The 24,393-nt window shown below is 42.0% G+C and overlaps 2 protein-coding genes across 2 annotated transcripts in view; one reads left to right on the forward strand and one right to left on the reverse strand.

The window, feature by feature from the left end:
• Positions 1-24,393, forward strand: part of LOC142964701 (vesicular integral-membrane protein VIP36-like) — a 265,045-nt gene that overhangs the window by 158,397 nt on the left and 82,255 nt on the right. The gene's annotated exons all lie outside the window — the stretch shown is intronic.
• Positions 1-24,393, reverse strand: part of LOC142964714 (uncharacterized) — a 30,509-nt gene that overhangs the window by 4,952 nt on the left and 1,164 nt on the right. The window contains exons 2-7 of the mRNA XM_076105203.1: positions 18,832-19,005; positions 14,395-14,568; positions 10,823-10,996; positions 7,249-7,422; positions 3,643-3,816; positions 76-249 (exon numbers count right to left, since the gene is read on the reverse strand). Of these exons, the coding sequence (XP_075961318.1) occupies positions 76-249; positions 3,643-3,816; positions 7,249-7,422; positions 10,823-10,996; positions 14,395-14,568; positions 18,832-19,005 (1,044 nt within the window). The remainder of the gene's footprint in view (positions 1-75; positions 250-3,642; positions 3,817-7,248; positions 7,423-10,822; positions 10,997-14,394; positions 14,569-18,831; positions 19,006-24,393) is intronic.

Raw genomic sequence — 24,393 nt, forward strand, 5'->3', positions numbered from 1 at the left:
CTATATGTAGATAAATCAAATAGAGTTATTGATGAAACATGAAGGTGCTGCACTAGCAGCAGACAGTGAACCCACCTCAGAGTCTCCAGTCTACAATGTGGACTCTCCAGAAAACCTCTCAGCAGCTTCACTCCTGAATCCTTCAGGTTGTTTCCTCTCAGATCCAGTTTTCTCAGATGGGAGGGGTTTGACTTCAGAGCTGAGCCCAGAGAAGAACAGCCTTCCTCTGTGATCTCACACTCTGACAGACTGCAAACACACAAAACAACACACAGAGTTTCTTATATCGATACACAATGAATAATTATTTTCATCATAAACATGAGTGGCTTTCATTTTGGTTTCATCTTCTTTTGTAAACAGACATTTTGTGAAAATCCTGTCACTGTAAAGACATTTAAAATCATTGATCAGTATTGATCCAGATTCTTCAGAGCGGATCAGAAAATAAAATATTATTATTAATAAAATATATTGAAAAATACCAAATGATCTGAAATCTTTTCCTAAAAATGATTTAAAAAAAAGGTTTGGTTCTTTAAGTGTGATTCAATTAAACGTTCTTTTAATGATGAACATTGAGTCTATCAAGTATAGTATACATAGTAGGGTTGTCACGATACCAAAATTATGACTACGATACGATACCTGCCATAAGTATCATGATACCAGATACTTACGATACGATACCAGAATTCGATACAATACCACAAATACGATACGATACTGGTATATTTATCTATAATAGTAATAAATAAAACATCTGTACGGTTCCCTTTTTTACCAGCTTGTTCCTGCCCAGCGTTTTGAACACTTAACAAATGGCATTCATATTAATGTTTAACCTCTTCGCCTCTCTCTTTTGAGCCTCTCTCATAATTCCGCTGGCTTTCAAACACAGCTGAAGGGAACTCTGTCTCTGTGTTGCTGCTGACTCTGCTGGCATCTGTCTGACTGTCTGTGGGAGTGGGTGGATAAACAATGCTAAATGTACTTGCATAGTGAGTTTGATATTTTCACTTCATATTTTATCTTAATTCATGGAATAATTATTTTTCCTTAACTAAAAATAAAAAGAATTAGCTCAAGATCCACCCTCAGGCTCCACCAGCATGTAGCCATTTTGCATCAATTGTGTTTCATATCGTACACTTTTGTGTGCATTGTGACCTCATGATCATATAGGCTTGTCGTCAAACTAGGCTAAGGCTACTCGTGTTAGGCTGTATATGGGTGAGCTTGGGGGTGTTCATGTTTATAATCACATTTGCTTTGAAAGGTTCGGGGTGTCTGTCTGAAAGGTGCTTTGCCATGTTAGACGTGTTGCCTCCCTTGGTCTGTGTGGCTTTGAAACACGTTTTGCAGACGGGTCTCTGTATGTCAGTGGGCTTTCCTTCACTGTCTGCAATGTAGCCAAAGCACTTCCAGATTTCACTTCTGGCATCTTTTTTTCCAACAAGCCGAGGACGGTCGGCAAAAGCTCCTGCACTTGAGGCCATGTTTCCCCAGCGATCGCTGCTGTGAGTGATGCTGCCTGTTGCTGTGTGAGCGCTGGGCAGCCCCGCCCCCTTGCAGTCAATGCGTGCAGGCAGCATGACAGGGAGCGGAGCAGTGAGTGCGCTCTGATCGCGCGCTATTTTAATGAAGTATCGATACTAAAAATATGCAAAATCGTATCGTTTTTAACGTACGGGTACCGCGGTACCTTTTTAGTATCGATACACCGTGCAACATTAATACATAGTATATTTATCACGTGTAGTGTAGTATATTCAAGTAACTTTTGTCTCTTTGTAGTCTTTTTATGTCTCTTTGTAGTTGTGGTAGTGGGCGTGGTCTGTGCTCAGCTGCAGGGGAGAGATCTGTGGGAGTGGTTCAGGGGAACAGTGCCAGGGTTAATTGGCACAGCTGTAACCGGTTGCTAATCATCCCTCATTCCTTGGGTACATCTCAAGTCTCTTAATTGCATCCCCGTTTCCCTCACTTGCGTCCTTTCCTTGCGTCTTAGTCCCTCCCACCAGGGATGCATGGAGGAAACCATGCAAGGAGAGAGGAACGAGGAAATATGTTTTAACAGACATGAGACGTCCTTTCCTCAGTTGCGTCACGTGAAGCGACGTCTGTTTCTGATGACGGAGGATCAGCTGATCACAGCTGGATCAGCTGTCAGTCGGCTTTAACAGCTGGAGAGACTTTTGATAAGTTTGTGTCTGTTCACATGATCACTGTACTTAATAGTAACTAATAATACTAATAACTAATAAAGACACACAGTAATCACCACTGTAGAGGTGTTTCTCTCTGTAGTCTGTTAAACTGTGTCCTGTGTTCTGTTTATAAGCACAGGATCCATTTCTACCGGCGGAATGCGATATCGTCTTATTTATGAATTATTTGCGTCTACGTTTTGAAATTGTGAATGTGGCGTCATTATTAAATAACCCAGAATATGATTATTGTTTCTCTTAAATGATAAAACTCATCAAACACTCAGGAATGATGTAAAAAGTGTTTAGTCTCTCAGCTCTCTCTGACTTTAATTGTTTCCATAATAAAAGTTATTGAGGGAAATATCAGATCATGAAAACACAAATCTTTCTAATAAATGAAGAAAGTTGTTTGTGGTCGTTTTGTTGTTCAGACTACAATGAACATTTATTTAAACCAGACGGTGAATCAGAAACATAATCAAATATAAACTAGAGTTTATTCTGTGATCCGTCTTCACTCTGGTGTTAAACTCCAGTCAGTGAGTCCGATCGGCTGCAGCGTCCAATCACATAACTGATGAACAATGAGGGGGCGTGTCGGCCGTTAAAAGACTTCCTGGAAGTCTGTTCTCGTGGTTCCTCGCTCATGGCTCCTCCGAGGTCCCTCCTCCATCCTCCATCCTCGCTCCTCAGAGCTACATTAGAGCTTTGGGACGGCCGTCAATATGGCGGCAAAGAAACAACTTCCGGTTCAAGCGAGGATCGAGGAGCGAGGAAACGAGAATTAAGAGACTTGAGAAGTACCCCTTGTCAGCAGTAGCAGGCTGGAGCTCTGGTGGCCGGTGAGACACAGAGAGGAAGAGGAACACCAGCCCACGAGAGTCAGACTGATTGATGCACACTGGCCTGTGTGCGCTCTGAGGAGCCGGGCGGCAGGAGAGAGCACACGGCAGTGTGAAGTTTTGTTTAAGTTTGTAAATAAAATACGTTTGAGTAAACCTTAACTGCTGAAGACGGTGTGGTGTGTTGAGGACCCGCGAGTAACACAGAGTCGGCTACACTGGCACCTGAACCACTCCCACAGATCTCTCCCCTGCAGCCGAGCACAGACCACGCCCACTACCACAGTAGTCTTTTTGTGTCTCTTTGAGTGACATTTTGTAGGTAAAGATCAGGGGGGCCCCTGACACTTTGGGCCCCTGGGCCTGTGCCCGGTAGGCCTGTTCAGTAATCCATCCAACAGCAGGATGAAGCCAGACAAGTTGTACATTTGATGATTGTAGAGGATGACATGCAGACAACGAGGCAGCTGATGTGAAGTGGAACATATTACCAGAAAATGTATCACTTTATGGATCTATACGTAGATAAATCAAATAGAGTTATTGATGAAACATGAAGGTGCTGCACTAGCAGCAGACAGTGAACCCACCTCAGAGTCTCCAGTCTACAATGTGGACTCTCCAGAAAACCTCTCAGCAGCTTCACTCCTGAATCCTTCAGGTTGTTTCTACTCAGATCCAGTTCTCTCAGATGGGAGGGGTTTGACTTCAGAGCTGAGACCAGAGAAGAACAGCCTTCCTCTGTGATCTCACAGTCTGACAGACTGCAAACACACAAAACAACACACAGAGTTTCTTATATCGATACACAATGAATCATTATTTTCATCATAAACATGAGTGGCTTTCATTTTGGTTTCATCTTCTTTTGTAAACAGACATTTTGTGAAAATCCTGTCACTGTAAAGATATTTAAAATCATTGATCAGTATTGATCCAGATTCTTCAGAGCGGATCAGAAAATAAAATATTATTATTATTAATAAAATATATTGAAAAATACCAAATGATCTGAAATCTTTTCCTAAAAATGATTTTAAAAAAAAGGTTTGGTTCTTTAAGTGTGATTCAATTAAACTTTCTTTTAATGATGAACATTGAGTCTATCAAGTATAGTATACATAGTAGGGTTGTCACGATACCAAAATTATGACTTCGATACGATACCTGCCATAAGTATCATGATACCAGATACTTACGATACGATACCAGAATTCGATACAATACCACAAATACGATACGATACTGGTATATTTATCTATAATAGTAATAAATAAAACATCTGTATGGTTCCCTTTTTTACCAGCTTGTTCCTGCCCAGCGTTTTGAACACTTAACAAATGACATTCATATTAATGTTTAACCTCTTCACCTCTCTCTTTTGAGCCTCTCTCATAATTCCGCTGGCTTTCAAACACAGCTGAAGGGAACTCTGTCTCTGTGTTGCTGCTGACTCTGCTGGCATCTGTCTGACTGTCTGTGGGAGTGGGTGGATAAACAATGCTAAATGTACTTGCATAGTGAGTTTGATGATTTCACTTCATATTTTATTATAATTCATGGAATAATTATTTTTCCTCAACTAAAAATTAAAAGAATTAGCTCAAGATCCACCCTCAGGCTCCACCAGCATGTAGCCATTTTGCATCAATTGTGTTTCATATAGTACACTTTTGTGTGCATTGTGACCTCATGATCATAGAGGCTTGTCGTCAAACTAGGCTAAGGCTACTCGTGTTAGGCTGTATATGGGTGAGCTTGGGGGTGTTCATGTTTATAATCACATTTGCTTTGAAAGGTTCGGGGTGTCTGTCTGAAAGGTGCTTTGCCATGTTAGACGTGTTGCCTCCCTTGGTCTGTGTGGCTTTGAAACACGTTTTGCAGACGGGTCTCTGTATGTCAGTGGGCTTTCCTTCACTGTCTGCAATGTAGCCAAAGCACTTCCAGATTTCACTTCTGGCATCTTTTTTTCCAACAAGCCGAGGACGGTCGGCAAAAGCTCCTGCACTTGAGGCCATGTTTCCCCAGCGATCGCTGCTGTGAGTGATGCTGCCTGTTGCTGTGTGAGCGCTGGGCAGCCCCGCCCCCTTGCAGTCAATGCGTGCAGGCAGCATGACAGGGAGCGGAGCAGTGAGTGCGCTCTGATCGCGCGCTATTTTAATGAAGTATCGATTCTAAAAATATGCAAAATCGTATCGTTTTTAACGTATGGGTACCGCGGTACCTTTTTAGTATCGATACACCGTGCAACATTAATACATAGTATATTTATCACGTGTAGTGTAGTATATTCAAGTAACTTTTGTCTCTTTGTAGTCATTTTGTAGTCATTTTGTGTCTTTTAGTGTATCTTTGTAGTCATTTTGTGTCTCTTTGTAGTTGTGGTAGTGGGCGTGGTCTGTGCTCAGCTGTAGGGGAGAGATCTGTGGGAGTGGTTCAGAGGAACAGTGCCAGGGTTAATTGGCACAGCTGTAACCGGTTGCTAATCATCCCTCATTCCTTGGGTACATCTCAAGTCTCTTAATTGCATCCCCGTTTCCCTCACTTGCGTCCTTTCCTTGCGTCTTAGTCCCTCCCACCAGGGATGCATGGAGGAAACCATGCAAGGAGAGAGGAACGAGGAAATATGTTTTAACAGACATGAGACGTCCTTTCCTCAGTTGCGTCACGTGAAGCGACGTCTGTTTCTGATGACGGAGGATCAGCTGATCACAGCTGGATCAGCTGTCAGTCGGCTTTAACAGCTGGAGAGACTTTTGATAAGTTTGTGTCTGTTCACATGATCACTGTACTTAATAGTAACTAATAATACTAATAACTAATAAAGACACACAGTAATCACCACTGTAGAGGTGTTTCTCTCTCTAGTCTGTTAAACTGTGTCCTGTGTTCTGTTTATAAGCACAGGATCCATTTCTACCGGCGGAATGCGATATCGTCTTATTTATGAATTATTTGCGTCTACGTTTTGAAATTGTGAATGTGGCGTCATTATTAAATAACCCAGAATATGATTATTGTTTCTCTTAAATGATAAAACTCATCAAACACTCAGGAATGATGTAAAAAGTGTTTTGTATCTCAGCTCTCTCTGACTTTAATTGTTTCCATAATAAAAGTTATTGAGGGAAATATCAGATCATGAAAACACAAATCTTTCTAATAAATGAAGAAAGTTGTTTGTGGTCGTTTTGTTGTTCAGACTACAATGAACATTTATTTAAACCAGACGGTGAATCAGAAACCTAATCAAATATAAACTAGAGTTTATTCTGTGATCCGTCTTCACTCTGGTGTTAAACTCCAGTCAGTCAGTCCGATCGGCTGCAGCGTCCAATCACATAACTGATGAACAATGAGGGGGCGTGTCGGCCGTTAAAAGACTTCCTGGAAGTCTGTTCTCGTGGTTCCTCGCTCATGGCTCCTCCGAGGTCCCTCCTCCATCCTCCATCCTCGCTCCTCAGAGCTACATTAGAGCTTTGGGATGGCCGTCAATATGACGGCAAAGAAACAACTTCCGGTTTAAGCGAGGATCGAGGAGCGAGGAAACGACAATTAAGAGACTTGAGAAGTACCCCTTGTCAGCAGTAGCAGGCTGGAGCTCTGGTGGCCAGTGAGACAAAGAGGAAGAGGAACACCAGCCCACGAGAGTCAGACTGATTGATGCACACTGGCCTGTGTGCGCTCTGAGGAGCCGGGCGGCAGGAGAGAGCACACGGCAGTGTGAAGTTTTGTTTAAGTTTGTAAATAAAATACGTTTGAGTAAACCTTAACTGCTGAAGACGGTGTGGTGAGGACCCGCGAGTAACACAGAGTCGGCTACACTGGCACCTGAACCACTCCCACAGATCTCTCCCCTGCAGCCGAGCACAGACCACGCCCACTACCACAGTAGTCTTTTTGTGTCTCTTTGAGTGACATTGTGTAGGTAAAGGTCAGGGGGGCCCCTGACACTTTGGGCCCCTGGGCCTGTGCCCGGTAGGCCTGTTCAGTAATCCATCCAACAGCAGGATGAAGCCAGACAAGTTGTACATTTCATGATTGTAGAGGATGACATGCAGACAACGAGGCAGCTGATGTGAAGTGGAACATATTACCAGAAAATGTATCACTTTATGGATCTATACGTAGATAAATCAAATAGAGTTATTGATGAAACATGAAGGTGCTGCACTAGCAGCAGACAGTGAACCCACCTCAGAGTCTCCAGTCTACAATGTGGACTCTCCAGAAAACCTCTCAGCAGCTTCACTCCTGAATCCTTCAGGTAGTTTCCACTCAGATCCAGTTTTCTCAGATGGGAGGGGTTTGACTTCAGAGCTGAGACCAGAGAAGAACAGCCTTCCTCTGTGATCTCACAGTCTGACAGACTGCAAACACACAAAACAACACACAGAGTTTCTTATATCGATACACAATGAATCATTATTTTCATCATAAACATGAGTGGCTTTCATTTTGGTTTCATCTTCTTTTGTAAACAGACATTTTGTGAAAATCCTGTCACTGTAAAGACATTTAAAATCATTGATCAGTATTGATCCAGATTCTTCAGAGCGGATCAGAAAATAAATTATTATTATTATTATTATTAATAAAATATATTGAAAAATACCAAATGATCTGAAATCTTTTCCTAAACATTATTTAAAAAAAAGGTTTGGTTCTTTAAGTGTGATTCAATTAAACGTTCTTTTAATGATGAACATTGAGTCTATCAAGTATAGTATACATAGTAGGGTTGTCACGATACCAAAATTATGACTTCGATACGATACCTGCCATAAGTATCATGATACCAGATACTTACGATACGATACCAGAATTCGATACAATACCACAAATACGATACGATACTGGTATATTTATCTATAATAGTAATAAATAAAACATCTGTACGGTTCCCTTTTTTACCAGCTTGTTCCTGCCCAGCGTTTTGAACACTTAACAAATGGCATTCATATTAATGTTTAACCTCTTCACCTCTCTCTTTTGAGCCTCTCTCATAATTCCGCTGGCTTTCAAACACAGCTGAAGGGAACTCTGTCTCTGTGTTGCTGCTGACTCTGCTGGCATCTGTCTGACTGTCTGTGGGAGTGGGTGGATAAACAATGCTAAATGTACTTGCATAGTGAGTTTGATATTTTCACTTCATATTTTATCTTAATTCATGGAATAATTATTTTTCCTTAACTAAAAATAAAAAGAATTAGCTCAAGATCCACCCTCAGGCTCCACCAGCATGTAGCCATTTTGCATCAATTGTGTTTCATATAGTACACTTTTGTGTGCATTGTGACCTCATGATCATATAGGCTTGTCGTCAAACTAGGCTAAGGCTACTCGTGTTAGGCTGTATATGGGTGAGCTTGGGGGTGTTCATGTTTATAATCACATTTGCTTTGAAAGGTTCGGGGTGTCTGTCTGAAAGGTGCTTTGCCATGTTAGACGTGTTGCCTCCCTTGGTCTGTGTGGCTTTGAAACACGTTTTGCAGACGGGTCTCTGTATGTCAGTGGGCTTTCCTTCACTGTCTGCAATGTAGCCAAAGCACTTCCAGATTTCACTTCTGGCATCTTTTTTTCCAACAAGCCGAGGACGGTCGGCAAAAGCTCCTGCACTTGAGGCCATGTTTCCCCAGCGATCGCTGCTGTGAGTGATGCTGCCTGTTGCTGTGTGAGCGCTGGGCAGCCCCGCCCCCTTGCAGTCAATGCGTGCAGGCAGCATGACAGGGAGCGGAGCAGTGAGTGCGCTCTGATCGCGCGCTATTTTAATGAAGTATCGATACTAAAAATATGCAAAATCGTATCGTTTTTAACGTACGGGTACCGCGGTACCTTTTTAGTATCGATACACCGTGCAACATTAATACATAGTATATTTATCACGTGTAGTGTAGTATATTCAAGTAACTTTTGTCTCTTTGTAGTCATTTTGTGTCTCTTTGTAGTTGAGGTAGTGGGCGTGGTCTGTGCTCAGCTGTAGGGGAGAGATCTGTGGGAGTGGTTCAGGGGAACAGTGCCAGGGTTAATTGGCACAGCTGTAACCGGTTGCTAATTATCCCTCATTCCTTGGGTACATCTCAAGTCTCTTAATTGCATCCCCGTTTCCCTCACTTGCGTCCTTTCCTTGCGTCTTAGTCCCTCCCACCAGGGATGCATGGAGGAAACCATGCAAGGAGAGAGGAACGAGGAAATATGTTTTAACAGACATGAGACGTCCTTTCCTCAGTTGCGTCACGTGAAGCGACGTCTGTTTCTGATGACGGAGGATCAGCTGATCACAGCTGGATCAGCTGTCAGTCGGCTTTAACAGCTGGAGAGACTTTTGATAAGTTTGTGTCTGTTCACATGATCACTGTACTTAATAGTAACTAATAATACTAATAACTAATAAAGACACACAGTAATCACCACTGTAGAGGTGTTTCTCTCTGTAGTCTGTTAAACTGTGTCCTGTGTTCTGTTTATAAGCACAGGATCCATTTCTACCGGCGGAATGCGATCGTCTTATTTATGAATTATTTGCGTCTGTACGTTTTGAAATTGTGAATGTGGCGTCATTATTAAATAACCCAGAATATGATTATTGTTTCTCTTAAATGATAAAACTCATCAAACACTCAGGAATGACGTAAAAAGTGTTTAGTATCTCAGCTCTCTCTGACTTTAATTGTTTCCATAATAAAAGTTTTTGAGGGAAATATCAGATCATGAAAACACAAATCTTTCTAATAAATGTAGAAAGTTGTTTGTGGTCGTTTTGTTGTTCAGACTACAATGAACATTTATTTAAACCAGACGGTGAATCAGAAACCTAATCAAATATAAACTAGAGTTTATTCTGTGATCCGTCTTCACTCTGGTGTTAAACTCCAGTCAGTCAGTCCGATCGGCTGCAGCGTCCAATCACATAACTGATGAACAATGAGGGGGCGTGTCGGCCGTTAAAAGACTTCCTGGAAGTCTGTTCTCCTGGTTCCTCGCTCATGGCTCCTCCGAGGTCCCTCCTCCATCCTCCATCCTCGCTCCTCAGAGCTACATTAGAGCTTTGGGACGGCCGTCAATATGGCGGCAAAGAAACAACTTCCGGTTCAAGCGAGGATCGAGGAGCGAGGAAACGAGAATTAAGAGACTTGAGAAGTACCCCTTGTCAGCAGTAGCAGGCTGGAGCTCTGGTGGCCGGTGAGACAAAGAGGAAGAGGAACACCAGCCCACGAGAGTCAGACTGATTGATGCACACTGGCCTGTGTGCGCTCTGAGGAGCCGGGCGGCAGGAGAGAGCACACGGCAGTGTGAAGTTTTGTTTAAGTTTGTAAATAAAATACTTTTGAGTAAACCTTAACTGCTGAAGACGGTGTGGTGTGTTGAGGACCCGCGAGTAACACGGAGTCGGCTACACTGGCACCTGAACCACTCCCACAGATCTCTCCCCTGCAGCTGAGCACAGACCACGCCCACTACCACAGTAGTCTTTTTGTGTCTCTTTGAGTGACATTTTGTAGGTAAAGATCAGGGGGGCCCCTGACACTTTGGGCCCCTGGGCCTGTGCCCGGTAGGCCTGTTCAGTAATCCATCCAACAGCAGGATGAAGCCAGACAAGTTGTACATTTGATGATTGTAGAGGATGACATGCAGACAACGAGGCAGCTGATGTGAAGTGGAACATATTACCAGAAAATGTATCACTTTATGGATCTATACGTAGATAAATCAAATAGAGTTATTGATGAAACATGAAGGTGCTGCACTAGCAGCAGACAGTGAACCCACCTCAGAGTCTCCAGTCTACAATCTGGACTCTCCAGAAAACCTCTCAGCAGCTTCACTCCTGAATCCTTCAGGTAGTTTCCACTCAGATCCAGTTTTCTCAGATGGGAGGAGTTTGACTTCAGAGCTGAGACCAGAGAAGAACAGCCTTCCTCTGTGATCTCACAGCGTGACAGACTGCAAACACACAAAACAACACACAGAGTTTCTTATATCGATACACAATGAATAATTATTTTCATCATAAACATGAGTGGCTTTCATTTTGGTTTCATCTTCTTTTGTAAACAGACATTTTGTGAAAATCCTGTCACTGTAAAGACATTTAAAATCATTGATCAGTATTGATCCAGATTCTTCAGAGCGGATCAGAAAATAAAATATTATTATTATTATTATTAATAAAATATATTGAAAAATACCAAATGATCTGAAATTGTTTCCTAAAAATGATTTAAAAAAAAGGTTTGGTTCTTTAAGTGTGATTCAATTAAACGTTCTTTTAATGATGAACATTGAGTCTATCAAGTATAGTATACATAGTAGGGTTGTCACGATACCAAAATTATGACTTCGATACGATACCTGCCATAAGTATCATGATACCAGATACTTACGATACGATACCAGAATTCGATACAATACCACAAATACGATACGATACTGGTATATTTATCTATAATAGTAATAAATAAAACATCTGTACGGTTCCCTTTTTTACCAGCTTGTTCCTGCCCAGCGTTTTGAACACTTAACAAATGGCATTCATATTAATGTTGAACCTCTTCACCTCTCTCTTTTGAGCCTCTCTCATAATTCCGCTGGCTTTCAAACACAGCTGAAGGGAACTCTGTCTCTGTGTTGCTGCTGACTCTGCTGGCATCTGTCTGACTGTCTGTGGGAGTGGGTGGATAAACAATGCTAAATGTACTTGCATAGTGAGTTTGATATTTTCACTTCATATTTTATCTTAATTCATGGAATAATTATTTTTCCTTAACTAAAAATAAAAATAATTAGCTCAAGATCCACCCTCAGGCTCCACCAGCATGTAGCCATTTTGCATCAATTGTGTTTCATATAGTACACTTTTGTGTGCATTGTGACCTCATGATCATATAGGCTTGTCGTCAAACTAGGCTAAGGCTACTCGTGTTAGGCTGTATATGGGTGAGCTTGGGGGTGTTCATGTTTATAATCACATTTGCTTTGAAAGGTTCGGGGTGTCTGTCTGAAAGGTGCTTTGCCATGTTAGACGTGTTGCCTCCCTTGGTCTGTGTGGCTTTGAAACACGTTTTGCAGACGGGTCTCTGTATGTCAGTGGGCTTTCCTTCACTGTCTGCAATGTAGCCAAAGCACTTCCAGATTTCACTTCTGGCATCTTTTTTTCCAACAAGCCGAGGACGGTCGGCAAAAGCTCCTGCACTTGAGGCCATGTTTCCCCAGCGATCGCTGCTGTGAGTGATGCTGCCTGTTGCTGTGTGAGCGCTGGGCAGCCCCGCCCCCTTGCAGTCAATGCGTGCAGGCAGCATGACAGGGAGCGGAGCAGTGAGTGCGCTCTGATCGCGCGCTATTTTAATGAAGTATCGATACTAAAAATATGCAAAATCGTATCGTTTTTAACGTACGGGTACCGCGGTACCTTTTTAGTATCGATACACCGTGCAACATTAATACATAGTATATTTATCACGTGTAGTGTAGTATATTCAAGTAACTTTTGTCTCTTTGTAGTCTTTTTGTGTCTCTTTGTAGTTGTGGTAGTGGGCGTGGTCTGTGCTCAGCTGTAGGGGAGAGATCTGTGGGAGTGGTTCAGGGGAACAGTGCCAGGGTTAATTGGCACAGCTGTAACCGGTTGCTAATCATCCCTCATTCCTTGGGTACATCTCAAGTCTCTTAATTGCATCCCCGTTTCCCTCACTTGCGTCCTTTCCTTGCGTCTTAGTCCCTCCCACCAGGGATGCATGGAGGAAACCATGCGAGGAGAGAGGAACGAGGAAATATGTTTTAACAGACATGAGACGTCCTTTCCTCAGTTGCGTCACGTGAAGCGACGTCTGTTTCTGATGACGGAGGATCAGCTGATCACAGCTGGATCAGCTGTCAGTCGGCTTTAACAGCTGGAGAGACTTTTGATAAGTTTGTGTCTGTTCACATGATCACTGTACTTAATAGTAACTAATAATACTAATAACTAATAAAGACACACAGTAATCACCACTGTAGAGGTGTTTCTCTCTGTAGTCTGTTAAACTGTGTCCTGTGTTCTGTTTATAAGCACAGGATCCATTTCTACCGGCGGAATGCGATCGTCTTATTTATGAATTATTTGCGTCTGTACGTTTTGAAATTGTGAATGTGGCGTCATTATTAAATAACCCAGAATATGATTATTGTTTCTCTTAAATGATAAAACTCATCAAACACTCAGGAATGACGTAAAAAGTGTTTAGTATCTCAGCTCTCTCTGACTTTAATTGTTTCCATAATAAAAGTTTTTGAGGGAAATATCAGATCATGAAAACACAAATCTTTCTAATAAATGTAGAAAGTTGTTTGTGGTCGTTTTGTTGTTCAGACTACAATGAACATTTATTTAAACCAGACGGTGAATCAGAAACCTAATCAAATATAAACTAGAGTTTATTCTGTGATCCGTCTTCACTCTGGTGTTAAACTCCAGTCAGTCAGTCCGATCGGCTGCAGCGTCCAATCACATAACTGATGAACAATGAGGGGGCGTGTCGGCCGTTAAAAGACTTCCTGGAAGTCTGTTCTCCTGGTTCCTCGCTCATGGCTCCTCCGAGGTCCCTCCTCCATCCTCCATCCTCGCTCCTCAGAGCTACATTAGAGCTTTGGGACGGCCGTCAATATGGCGGCAAAGAAACAACTTCCGGTTCAAGCGAGGATCGAGGAGCGAGGAAACGACAATTAAGAGACTTGAGGAGTACCCCTTGTCAGCAGTAGCAGGCTGGAGCTCTGGTGGCCGGTGAGACACAGAGGAAGAGGAACACCAGCCCACGAGAGTCAGACTGATTGATGCACACTGGCCTGTGTGCGCTCTGAGGAGCCGGGCGGCAGGAGAGAGCACACGGCAGTGTGAAGTTTTGTTTAAGTTTGTAAATAAAATACTTTTGAGTAAACCTTAACTGCTGAAGACGGTGTGGTGTGTTGAGGACCCGCGAGTAACACGGAGTCGGCTACACTGGCACCTGAACCACTCCCACAGATCTCTCCCCTGCAGCAGAGCACAGACCACGCCCACTACCACAGTAGTCTTTTTGTCTCTTTGAGTGACATTGTGTAGGTAAAGATCAGGGGGGCCCCTGACACTTTGGGCCCCTGGGCCTGTGCCCGGTAGGCCTGTTCAGTAATCCATCCAACAGCAGGATGAAGCCAGACAAGTTGTACATTTGATGATTGTAGAGGATGACATGCAGACAACGAGGCAGCTGATGTGAAGTGGAACATATTACCAGAAAATGTATCACTTTATGGATCTATACGTAGATAAATCAAATAGAGTTATTGATGAAACATGAAGGTGCTGCACTAGCAGCAGACAGTGAACCCACCTCAGACTCTCCAGTCTACAATGTGGACTCTCCAGAAAACCACTCAGCAGCTTCACGTCTGAATCCTTCAGGTCGTTTCCACTCAGATCCAGTTTTCTCAGATGGGAGGGGTTTGACTTCAGAGCTGAGTCCAGAGAAGAACAGCCTTCCTCTGTGATCTTACAGTCTGACAGACTGCAAACACACAAAACAACACACAGAGTTTCTTATATCGATACACAATGAATCATTATTTTCATCATAAACATGAGTGGCTTTCATTTTGGTTTCATCTTCTTTTGTAAACAGACATTTTGTGAAAATCCTGTCACTGTAAAGACATTTAAAATCATTGATCAGTATTGATCCAGATTCTTCAGAGCGGATCAGAAAATAAATTATTATTATTATTAATAAAATATATTGAAAAATACCAAATGATCTGAAATTTTTTCCTAAAAATGATTTAAAAAAAAAGGTTTGGTTCTTTAAGTGTGATTCAATTAAACGTTCTTTTAATGATGAACATTGAGTCTATCAAGTATAGTATACATAGTAGGGTTGTCACGATACCAAAATTATGACTTCGATACGATACCTGCCATAAGTATCATGATACCAGATACTTACGATACGATACCAGAATTCGATACAATACCACAAATACGATACGATACTGGTATATTTATCTATAATAGTAATAAATAAAACATCTGTACGGTTCCCTTTTTTACCAGCTTGTTCCTGCCCAGCGTTTTGAACACTTAACAAATGGCATTCATATTAATGTTGAACCTCTTCACCTCTCTCTTTTGAGCCTCTCTCATAATTCCGCTGGCTTTCAAACACAGCTGAAGGGAACTCTGTCTCTGTGTTGCTGCTGACTCTGCTGGCATCTGTCTGACTGTCTGTGGGAGTGGGTGGATAAACAATGCTAAATGTACTTGCATAGTGAGTTTGATAATTTCACTTCATATTTTATCTTAATTCATGGAATAATTATTTTTCCTTAACTAAAAATAAAAAGAATTAGCTCAAGATCCACCCTCAGGCTCCACCAGCATGTAGCCATTTTGCATCAATTGTGTTTCATATCGTACACTTTTGTGTGCATTGTGACCTCATGATCATATAGGCTTGTCGTCAAACTAGGCTAAGGCTACTCGTGTTAGGCTGTATATGGGTGAGCTTGGGGGTGTTCATGTTTATAATCACATTTGCTTTGAAAGGTTCGGGGTGTCTGTCTGAAAGGTGCTTTGCCATGTTAGACGTGTTGCCTCCCTTGGTCTGTGTGGCTTTGAAACACGTTTTGCAGACGGGTCTCTGTATGTCAGTGGGCTTTCCTTCACTGTCTGCAATGTAGCCAAAGCACTTCCAGATTTCACTTCTGGCATCTTTTTTTCCAACAAGCCGAGGACGGTCGGCAAAAGCTCCTGCACTTGAGGCCATGTTTCCCCAGCGATCGCTGCTGTGAGTGATGCTGCCTGTTGCTGTGTGAGCGCTGGGCAGCCCCGCCCCCTTGCAGTCAATGCGTGCAGGCAGCATGACAGGGAGCGGAGCAGTGAGTGCGCTCTGATCGCGCGCTATTTTAATGAAGTATCGATACTAAAAATATGCAAAATCGTATCGTTTTTAACGTACGGGTACCGCGGTACCTTTTTAGTATCGATACACCGTGCAACATTAATACATAGTATATTTATCACGTGTAGTGTAGTATATTCAAGTAACTTTTGTCTCTGTAGTCTCTTATGTGTCTCTTTGTAGTTGTGGTAGTGGGCGTGGTCTGTGCTCAGCTGTAGGGGAGAGATCTGTGGGAGTGGTTCAGGGGAACAGTGCCAGGGTTAATTGGCACAGCTGTAACCGGTTGCTAATCATCCCTCATTGCTTTTCAGCAGTAGCAGGCTGGAGCTCTGGTGGCCGAGTGCTGCAGGGCACTTTTGCGATTTCTTAAAGAAACGGGATTAGACCGTAGGATTTAGTTGGTAGTAGGTGTTGTTTAGGTTTATTTATCTAGATATATATCTAGATAAATAAACCTAAACAACACCTAATAAATCCTACGGTCTAATCCCGTTTCTTTAAGAAATCGCAACAGTGCTATATATATATATATATCTATATATATATATAGATATATATATATATTTTTTTATATATATAACTATTATTATTTTTTTTTTGTATCATCAGAACAGTGAAGAAAAGGTTACCCTGAAACTGCACACTCCGGTACAGTAGGTGGCGGTATGCACCTATGAAAGTTGGTTGCGACCCGCCAATCAAATTTAAAGAAGAAGAAGAAGAAGAAGAAGAAGAAGAAGCTCTGGTGGCCGAAAAAGCAGGAAGGTGACGTATTTGTGTGAATCGACGCTCTCGAGGAAGTAACTCACGGACGGAGAGCTTGGAGAAGTAGTTTCAGCGGATTGTGCATAAAGTGATCTGTGACTGGACTAAGGATGGGAGGGAATAGTGATGGAGAGGGTGGGAGTGAGGATATGGATTACAATAACTGGACTGAAGTAGGGAAAAATAAACGAGCCAGGAAGCGTAGTAGTGTATCTGATAGTAGTTTGGAAGGGAGAGAGGAAGGCAGGGTGATGAGGAGGAAGACTGTTGAGAATGAGGGGTTCAAAGTAATTTTGAGATGCAGGGAAGGAAATGATTTTAGGAAAGTTAGTCCGGTGGCGCTGACTCGTGGGTTGAAGGAGAAAGTTGGCGAAATTTTGTTGGCGAAGGTGCTGGGTGATGGAGGCTTGTTGATTAAGTGTAAGGACGAGGAGCAGAGAGAGAAAGCAATGAAGCTGAAAAAAGTGTGCAACATGGTGGTTGGAACGCTAAGAAGACAAGTGATGGGCCCTTTGTGAGAGGCGTGATATATGGTATCCCAGTGGAGGAAAAGGTGGAGGATTTGAGATCAAGTATAAAAGGTGGAAAAATGATAGGGATTAAACGTCTGCAAGCAAGAAGAGGGGGAGAAAGGGTTGATAGTTTGTCAGTGTTGCTGGATTTCCAAGAGTTGCCTGATAAAGTCACTGTGGGATATATGAGTTACAATGTAAGAGCTTATGTCCCACCACCTTTGAGGTCTTTCAAATGCCAAAAATATGGACATATTGCGGCAGCGTGCAAAGGGAAACAAAAATGTGGAAAATGTGGAGGGGAGCATGAGTATGGGAAATGTGAGGACGGGACAGAGCTCAAGTGTGCAAATTGAGGAGGTGCACATAGTGTGGCCTATGGTGGGTGTGAAGTGAGAAAGAAGGCAGTGGAAGTGCAGCAGCTAAAAGTAAAAATGAATATATCTTATGCAGAAGCAGCAAAGGTGGTTCAGAGGGAGAGTAGAGTGGAGAGGGGGGGGGGGGGGATATATCAAGGAAGGAACCGGGTCAACAGTCAAATGAACAACTTGTGACAAAGAGTCAAAGGGGAGATGGGAATGTACTGACAGTAAATAAGAAGAGCTTTGTGTGTTTCATGGCTGAAGTATTTAACTGCACATTCCAAGCAAAAGGGAGATCTGAGAAGATTGAAATAATAGTAAAGAGTGCAGCAAGATATTTAAATATTCATGGAATAACTGGGATGGCTGTTCAGGAGGAGCTTAACAAACAGGAACAGTTAAACAAAGAAACATGTTCACAGGACTAGTCATAATGTTAATTCTGCAGTGGAATGCAAGGAGTCTGTTGGCAAATGGCCAAGAATTTAAAGGTTTTCTTAATGGGTTAGAATATAAACCAGATATAATATGTGTTGAAGAGACATGGCTTCAACCAAAATGTTGTGATTCAGGGATGTGTGTGCATAAGAAGGGATAGAGAAGGGGGTAATGGGGGAGGATGTGCTACCTTTGTTAGGAAAGGAATTTCTTACTGAGAAATAGAAAAAGGGAAAGACCCAGAATATGTAGTTGTTGAAGTGTGGTTAGGGGTGAATTTCTACAATCTGTGTCAACGATTGGAATTAGAAGCATGAGAGGCAATAAAGGGACTAGACAGAAGAGGGTCATTTGGTGTGGTGATTTGAATGCGCATAGCACTCTCTGGGGAGTGGAAAAGACTGATAGGAATGGATTGATAGTAGAGGGTGTGATGGACTCCTTGGAACTTGTGTGTTTAAATGATGGGAGGTTCACAAGAATTAATTACAAGTCAGGTAATGAGTCAAGTTTAGACCTGACAATGGCATCACGGTCATTGGCAGGTATTTGTGTGTGGGAGGTATGGAAGCATTCTACTGTTGGAAGTGATCATTACCCCATTTTCTGTAGAGTAAAAAGTTAAATGTTTTGAAAAAAGTTACTATCAGAAATGGTTTTATTTAAATATTACTTTAATAGTTATTTTCCTAAAACATACCAGAAAATGTATCACTTAATGGATCTATACGTTGATAAATCAAATAGTTATTGATGAAACATGAAGGTGCTGCACTAGCAGCAGACAGTGAACCCACCTCAGAGTCTCCAGTCTACAATGTGGACTCTCCAGAAAACCACTCAGCAGCTTCACTCCTGAATTCTTCAGGTCGTTTCCACTCAGATCCAGTTCTCTCAGATGGGAGGGGTTTGACTTCAGAGCTGAGACCAGAGAAGAACAGCCTTCCTTTGTGATCTCACACTGTGACAGACTGCAAACACACAAAACAATACACAGAGTTTCTTATATCGATACACAATGAATCATTATTTTCATCATAAACATGAGTGGCTTTCATTTTGGTTTCATCTTCTTTTGTAAACAGACATTTTGTGAAAATCCTGTCACTGTAAAGACATTTAAAATCATTGATCAGTATTGATCCAGATTCTTCAGAGCGGATCAGAAAATAAAATATTATTATTAATAAAATATATTGACAAATACCAAATGATCTGAAGTTTTTTCCTAAAAATGATTAAAAAAAAAGGTGTGTGATTCAATTAAACTTTTTAATGATGAACATTGAGTCTCAAGTATAGTATACATAGTATATTTATCAAGTATAGTATAGTAAATTCAAGTAACTTTTTGTCTTTGACAAATTTCCCCTTTGGGATGAATAAAGTATATTTCTATTCTTTGTAGTTGTGGTAGTGGGCGTGGTCTGTGCTCAGCTGCAGTGGAGAGATCTGTGGGAGTGGTTCAGGGGAACAGTGCCAGGGTTAATTGGCACAGCTGTAACCGGTTGCTAATCATCCCTCATTCCTTGGGTACATCTCAAGTCTCTTAATTGCATCCCCGTTTCCCTCACTTGCGTCCTTTCCTTGCGTCTTAGTCCCTCCCACCAGGGATGCATGGAGGAAACAATGCAAGGAGAGAGGAACGAGGAAATATGTTTTAACAGACATGAGACGTCCTTTCCTCAGTTGCGTCACGTGAAGCGACGTCTGTTTCTGATGACGGAGGATCAGCTGATCACAGCTGGATCAGCTGTCAGTCGGCTTTAACAGCTGGAGAGACTTTTGATAAGTTTGTGTCTGTTCACATGATCACTGTACTTAATAGTAACTAATAATACTAATAACTAATAAAGACACACAGTAATCACCACTGTAGAGGTGTTTCTCTCTGTAGTCTGTTAAACTGTGTCCTGTGTTCTGTTTATAAGCACAGGATCCATTTCTACCGGCGGAATGCGATATCGTCTTATTTATGAATTATTTGCGTCTGTACGTTTTGAAATTGTGAATGTGGCGTCATTATTAAATAACCCAGAATATGATTATTGTTTCTCTTAAATGATAAAACTCATCAAACACTCAGGAATGATGTAAAAAGTGTTTAGTCTCTCAGCTCTCTCTGACTTTAATTGTTTCCATAATAAAAGTTATTGAGGGAAATATCAGATCATGACAACACAAATCTTTCTAATAAATGAAGAAAGTTGTTTGTGGTCGTTTTGTTGTTCAGACTACAATGAACATTTATTTAAACCAGACGGTGAATCAGAAACATAATCAAATATAAACTAGAGTTTATTCTGTGATCCGTCTTCACTCTGGTGTTAAACTCCAGTCAGTCAGTCCGATCGGCTGCAGCGTCCAATTACATGACTGATGAACAATGAGGGGGCGTGTCGGCCGTTAAAAGACTTCCTGGAAGTCTGTTCTCGTGGTTCCTCGCTCATGGCTCCTCCGAGGTCCCTCCTCCATCCTCCATCCTCGATCCTCGCTCCTCAGAGCTACATTAGAGCTTTGGGATGGCCGTCAATATGACGGCAAAGAAACAACTTCCGGTTTAAGCGAGGATCGAGGAGCGAGGAAACGACAATTAAGAGACTTGAGAAGTACCCCTTGTCAGCAGTAGCAGGCTGGAGCTCTGGTGGCCGGTGAGACACAGAGGAAGAGGAACACCAGCCCACGAGAGTCAGACTGATTGATGCACACTGGCCTGTGTGCGCTCTGAGGAGCCGGGCGGCAGGAGAGAGCACACGGCAGTGTGAAGTTTTGTTTAAGTTTGTAAATAAAATACGTTTGAGTAAACCTTAACTGCTGAAGACGGTGTGGTGTGTTGAGGACCCGCGAGTAACACAGAGTCGGCTACACTGGCACCTGAACCACTCCCACAGATCTCTCCCCTGCAGCCGAGCACAGACCACGCCCACTACCACAGTAGTCTTTGTGTCTCTTTGAGTGACATTTTGTAGGTAAAGATCAGGGGGGCCCCTGACACTTTGGGCCCCTGGGCCTGTGCCCGGTAGGCCTGTTCAGTAATCCATCCAACAGCAGGATGAAGCCAGACAAGTTGTACATTTGATGATTGTAGAGGATGACATGCAGACAACGAGGCAGCTGATGTGAAGTGGAACATATTACCAGAAAATGTATCACTTTATGGATCTATACGTAGATAAATCAAATAGAGTTATTGATGAAACATGAAGGTGCTGCACTAGCAGCAGACAGTGAACCCACCTCAGAGTCTCCAGTCTACAATGTGGACTCTCCAGAAAACCTCTCAGCAGCTTCACGTCTGAATCCTTCAGGTCGTTTCCACTCAGATCCAGTTTTCTCAGATGGGAGGGGTTTGACTTCAGAGCTGAGCCCAGAGAAGAACAGCCTTCCTCTGTGATCTCACACTCTGACAGACTGCAAACACACAAAACAACACACAGAGTTTCTTATATCGATACACAATGAATAATTATTTTCATCATAAACATGAGTGGCTTTCATTTTGGTTTCATCTTCTTTTGTAAACAGACATTTTGTGAAAATCCTGTCACTGTAAAGACATTTAAAATCATTGATCAGTATTGATCCAGATTCTTCAGAGCGAATCAGAAAATATAATATTATTATTAATAAAATATATTGAAAAATACCAAATGATCTGAAATCTTTTCCTAAAAATGATTTAAAAAAAAGGTTTGGTTCTTTAAGTGTGATTCAATTAAACGTTCTTTTAATGATGAACATTGAGTCTATCAAGTATAGTATACATAGTAGGGTTGTCACGATACCAAAATTATGACTTCGATACGATACCTGCCATAAGTATCATGATACCAGATACTTACGATACGATACCAGAATTCGATACAATACCACAAATACGATACGATACTGGTATATTTATCTATAATAGTAATAAATAAAACATCTGTACGGTTCCCTTTTTTACCAGCTTGTTCCTGCCCAGCGTTTTGAACACTTAACAAATGGCATTCATATTAATGTTTAACCTCTTCACCTCTCTCTTTTGAGCCTCTCTCATAATTCCGCTGGCTTTCAAACACAGCTGAAGGGAACTCTGTCTCTGTGTTGCTGCTGACTCTGCTGGCATCTGTCTGACTGTCTGTGGGAGTGGGTGGATAAACAATGCTAAATGTACTTGCATCGTGAGTTTGATATTTTCACTTCATATTTTATCTTAATTCATGGAATAATTATTTTTCCTTAACTAAAAATAAAAAGAATTAGCTCAAGATCCACCCTCAGGCTCCACCAGCATGTAGCCATTTTGCATCAATTGTGTTTCATATAGTACACTTTTGTGTGCATTGTGACCTCATGATCATATAGGCTTGTCGTCAAACTAGGCTAAGGCTACTCGTGTTAGGCTGTATATGGGTGAGCTTGGGGGTGTTCATGTTTATAATCACATTTGCTTTGAAAGGTTCGGGGTGTCTGTCTGAAAGGTGCTTTGCCATGTTAGACGTGTTGCCTCCCTTGGTCTGTGTGGCTTTGAAACACGTTTTGCAGACGGGTCTCTGTATGTCAGTGGGCTTTCCTTCACTGTCTGCAATGTAGCCAAAGCACTTCCAGATTTCACTTCTGGCATCTTTTTTTCCAACAAGCCGAGGACGGTCGGCAAAAGCTCCTGCACTTGAGGCCATGTTTCCCCAGCGATCGCTGCTGTGAGTGATGCTGCCTGTTGCTGTGTGAGCGCTGGGCAGCCCCGCCCCCTTGCAGTCAATGCGTGCAGGCAGCATGACAGGGAGCGGAGCAGTGAGTGCGCTCTGATCGCGCGCTATTTTAATGAAGTATCGATACTAAAAATATGCAAAATCGTATCGTTTTTAACGTACGGGTACCGCGGTACCTTTTTAGTATCGATACACCGTGCAACATGAATACATAGTATATTTATCACGTGTAGTGTAGTATATTCAAGTAACTTTTGTCTCTGTAGTCTCTTATGTGTCTCTTTGTAGTTGTGGTAGTGGGCGTGGTCTGTGCTCAGCTGTAGGGGAGAGATCTGTGGGAGTGGTTCAGGGGAACAGTGCCAGGGTTAATTGGCACAGCTGTAACCGGTTGCTAATCATCCCTCATTGCTTTTCAGCAGTAGCAGGCTGGAGCTCTGGTGGCCGAGTGCTGCAGGGCACTTTTGCGATTTCTTAAAGAAACGGGATTAGACCGTAGGATTTAGTTGGTAGTAGGTGTTGTTTAGGTTTATTTATCTAGATATATATCTAGATAAATAAACCTAAACAACACCTAATAAATCCTACGGTCTAATCCCGTTTCTTTAAGAAATCGCAACAGTGCTATATATATATATATATATATATATATATATATATCTATATATATATATAGATATATATATATATATATATATATATATATATATCTATATATATATATAGATATATATATATTTTTTTTTATATATATAATTATTATTATTTTTTTTTTGTATCATCAGAACAGTGAAGAAAAGGTTACCCTGAAACTGCACACTCCGGTACAGTAGGTGGCGGTATGCACCTATGAAAGTTGGTTGCGACCCGCCAATCAAATTTAAAGAAGAAGAAGAAGAAGAAGAAGAAGAAGCTCTGGTGGCCGAAATAGCAGGAAGGTGACGTATTTGTGTGAATCGACGCTCTCGAGGAAGTAACTCACGGACGGAGAGCTTGGAGAAGTAGTTTCAGCGGATTGTGCATAAAGTGATCTGTGACTGGACTAAGGATGGGAGGGAATAGTGATGGAGAGGGTGGGAGTGAGGATATGGATTACAATAACTGGACTGAAGTAGGGAAAAATAAACGAGCCAGGAAGCGTAGTAGTGTATCTGATAGTAGTTTGGAAGGGAGAGAGGAAGGCAGGGTGATGAGGAGGAAGACTGTTGAGAATGAGGGGTTCAAAGTCATTTTGAGATTCAGGGAAGGAAATGATTTTAGGAAAGTTAGTCCAGTGGCGCTGACTCGTGGGTTGAAGGAGAAAGTTGGCGAAGGTGCTGGGTGATGGTGGCTTGTTGATTAAGTGTAAGGACGAGGAGCAGAGAGAGAAAGCAATGAAGCTGAAAAAAGTGTGCAACATGGTGGTTGGAACGCTAAGAAGACAAGTGATGGGCCCTTTGTGAGAGGCGTGATATATGGTATCCCAGTGGAGGAAAAGGTGGAGGATTTGAGATCAAGTATAAAAGGTGGAAAAATGATAGGGATTAAACGTCTGCAAGCAAGAAGAGGGGGAGAAAGGGTTGATAGTTTGTCAGTGTTGCTGGATTTCCAATAGTTGCCTGATAAAGTCACTGTGGGATATATGAGTTACAATGTAAGAGCTTATGTCCCACCACCTTTGAGGTCTTTCAA

Source organism: Anarhichas minor, unplaced genomic scaffold, assembly GCF_050575085.1.
Source record: "Anarhichas minor isolate MPS153535 unplaced genomic scaffold, ASM5057508v1 ptg000031l, whole genome shotgun sequence".
In the NCBI taxonomy this organism is placed as follows: domain Eukaryota; kingdom Metazoa; phylum Chordata; class Actinopteri; order Perciformes; family Anarhichadidae; genus Anarhichas; species Anarhichas minor.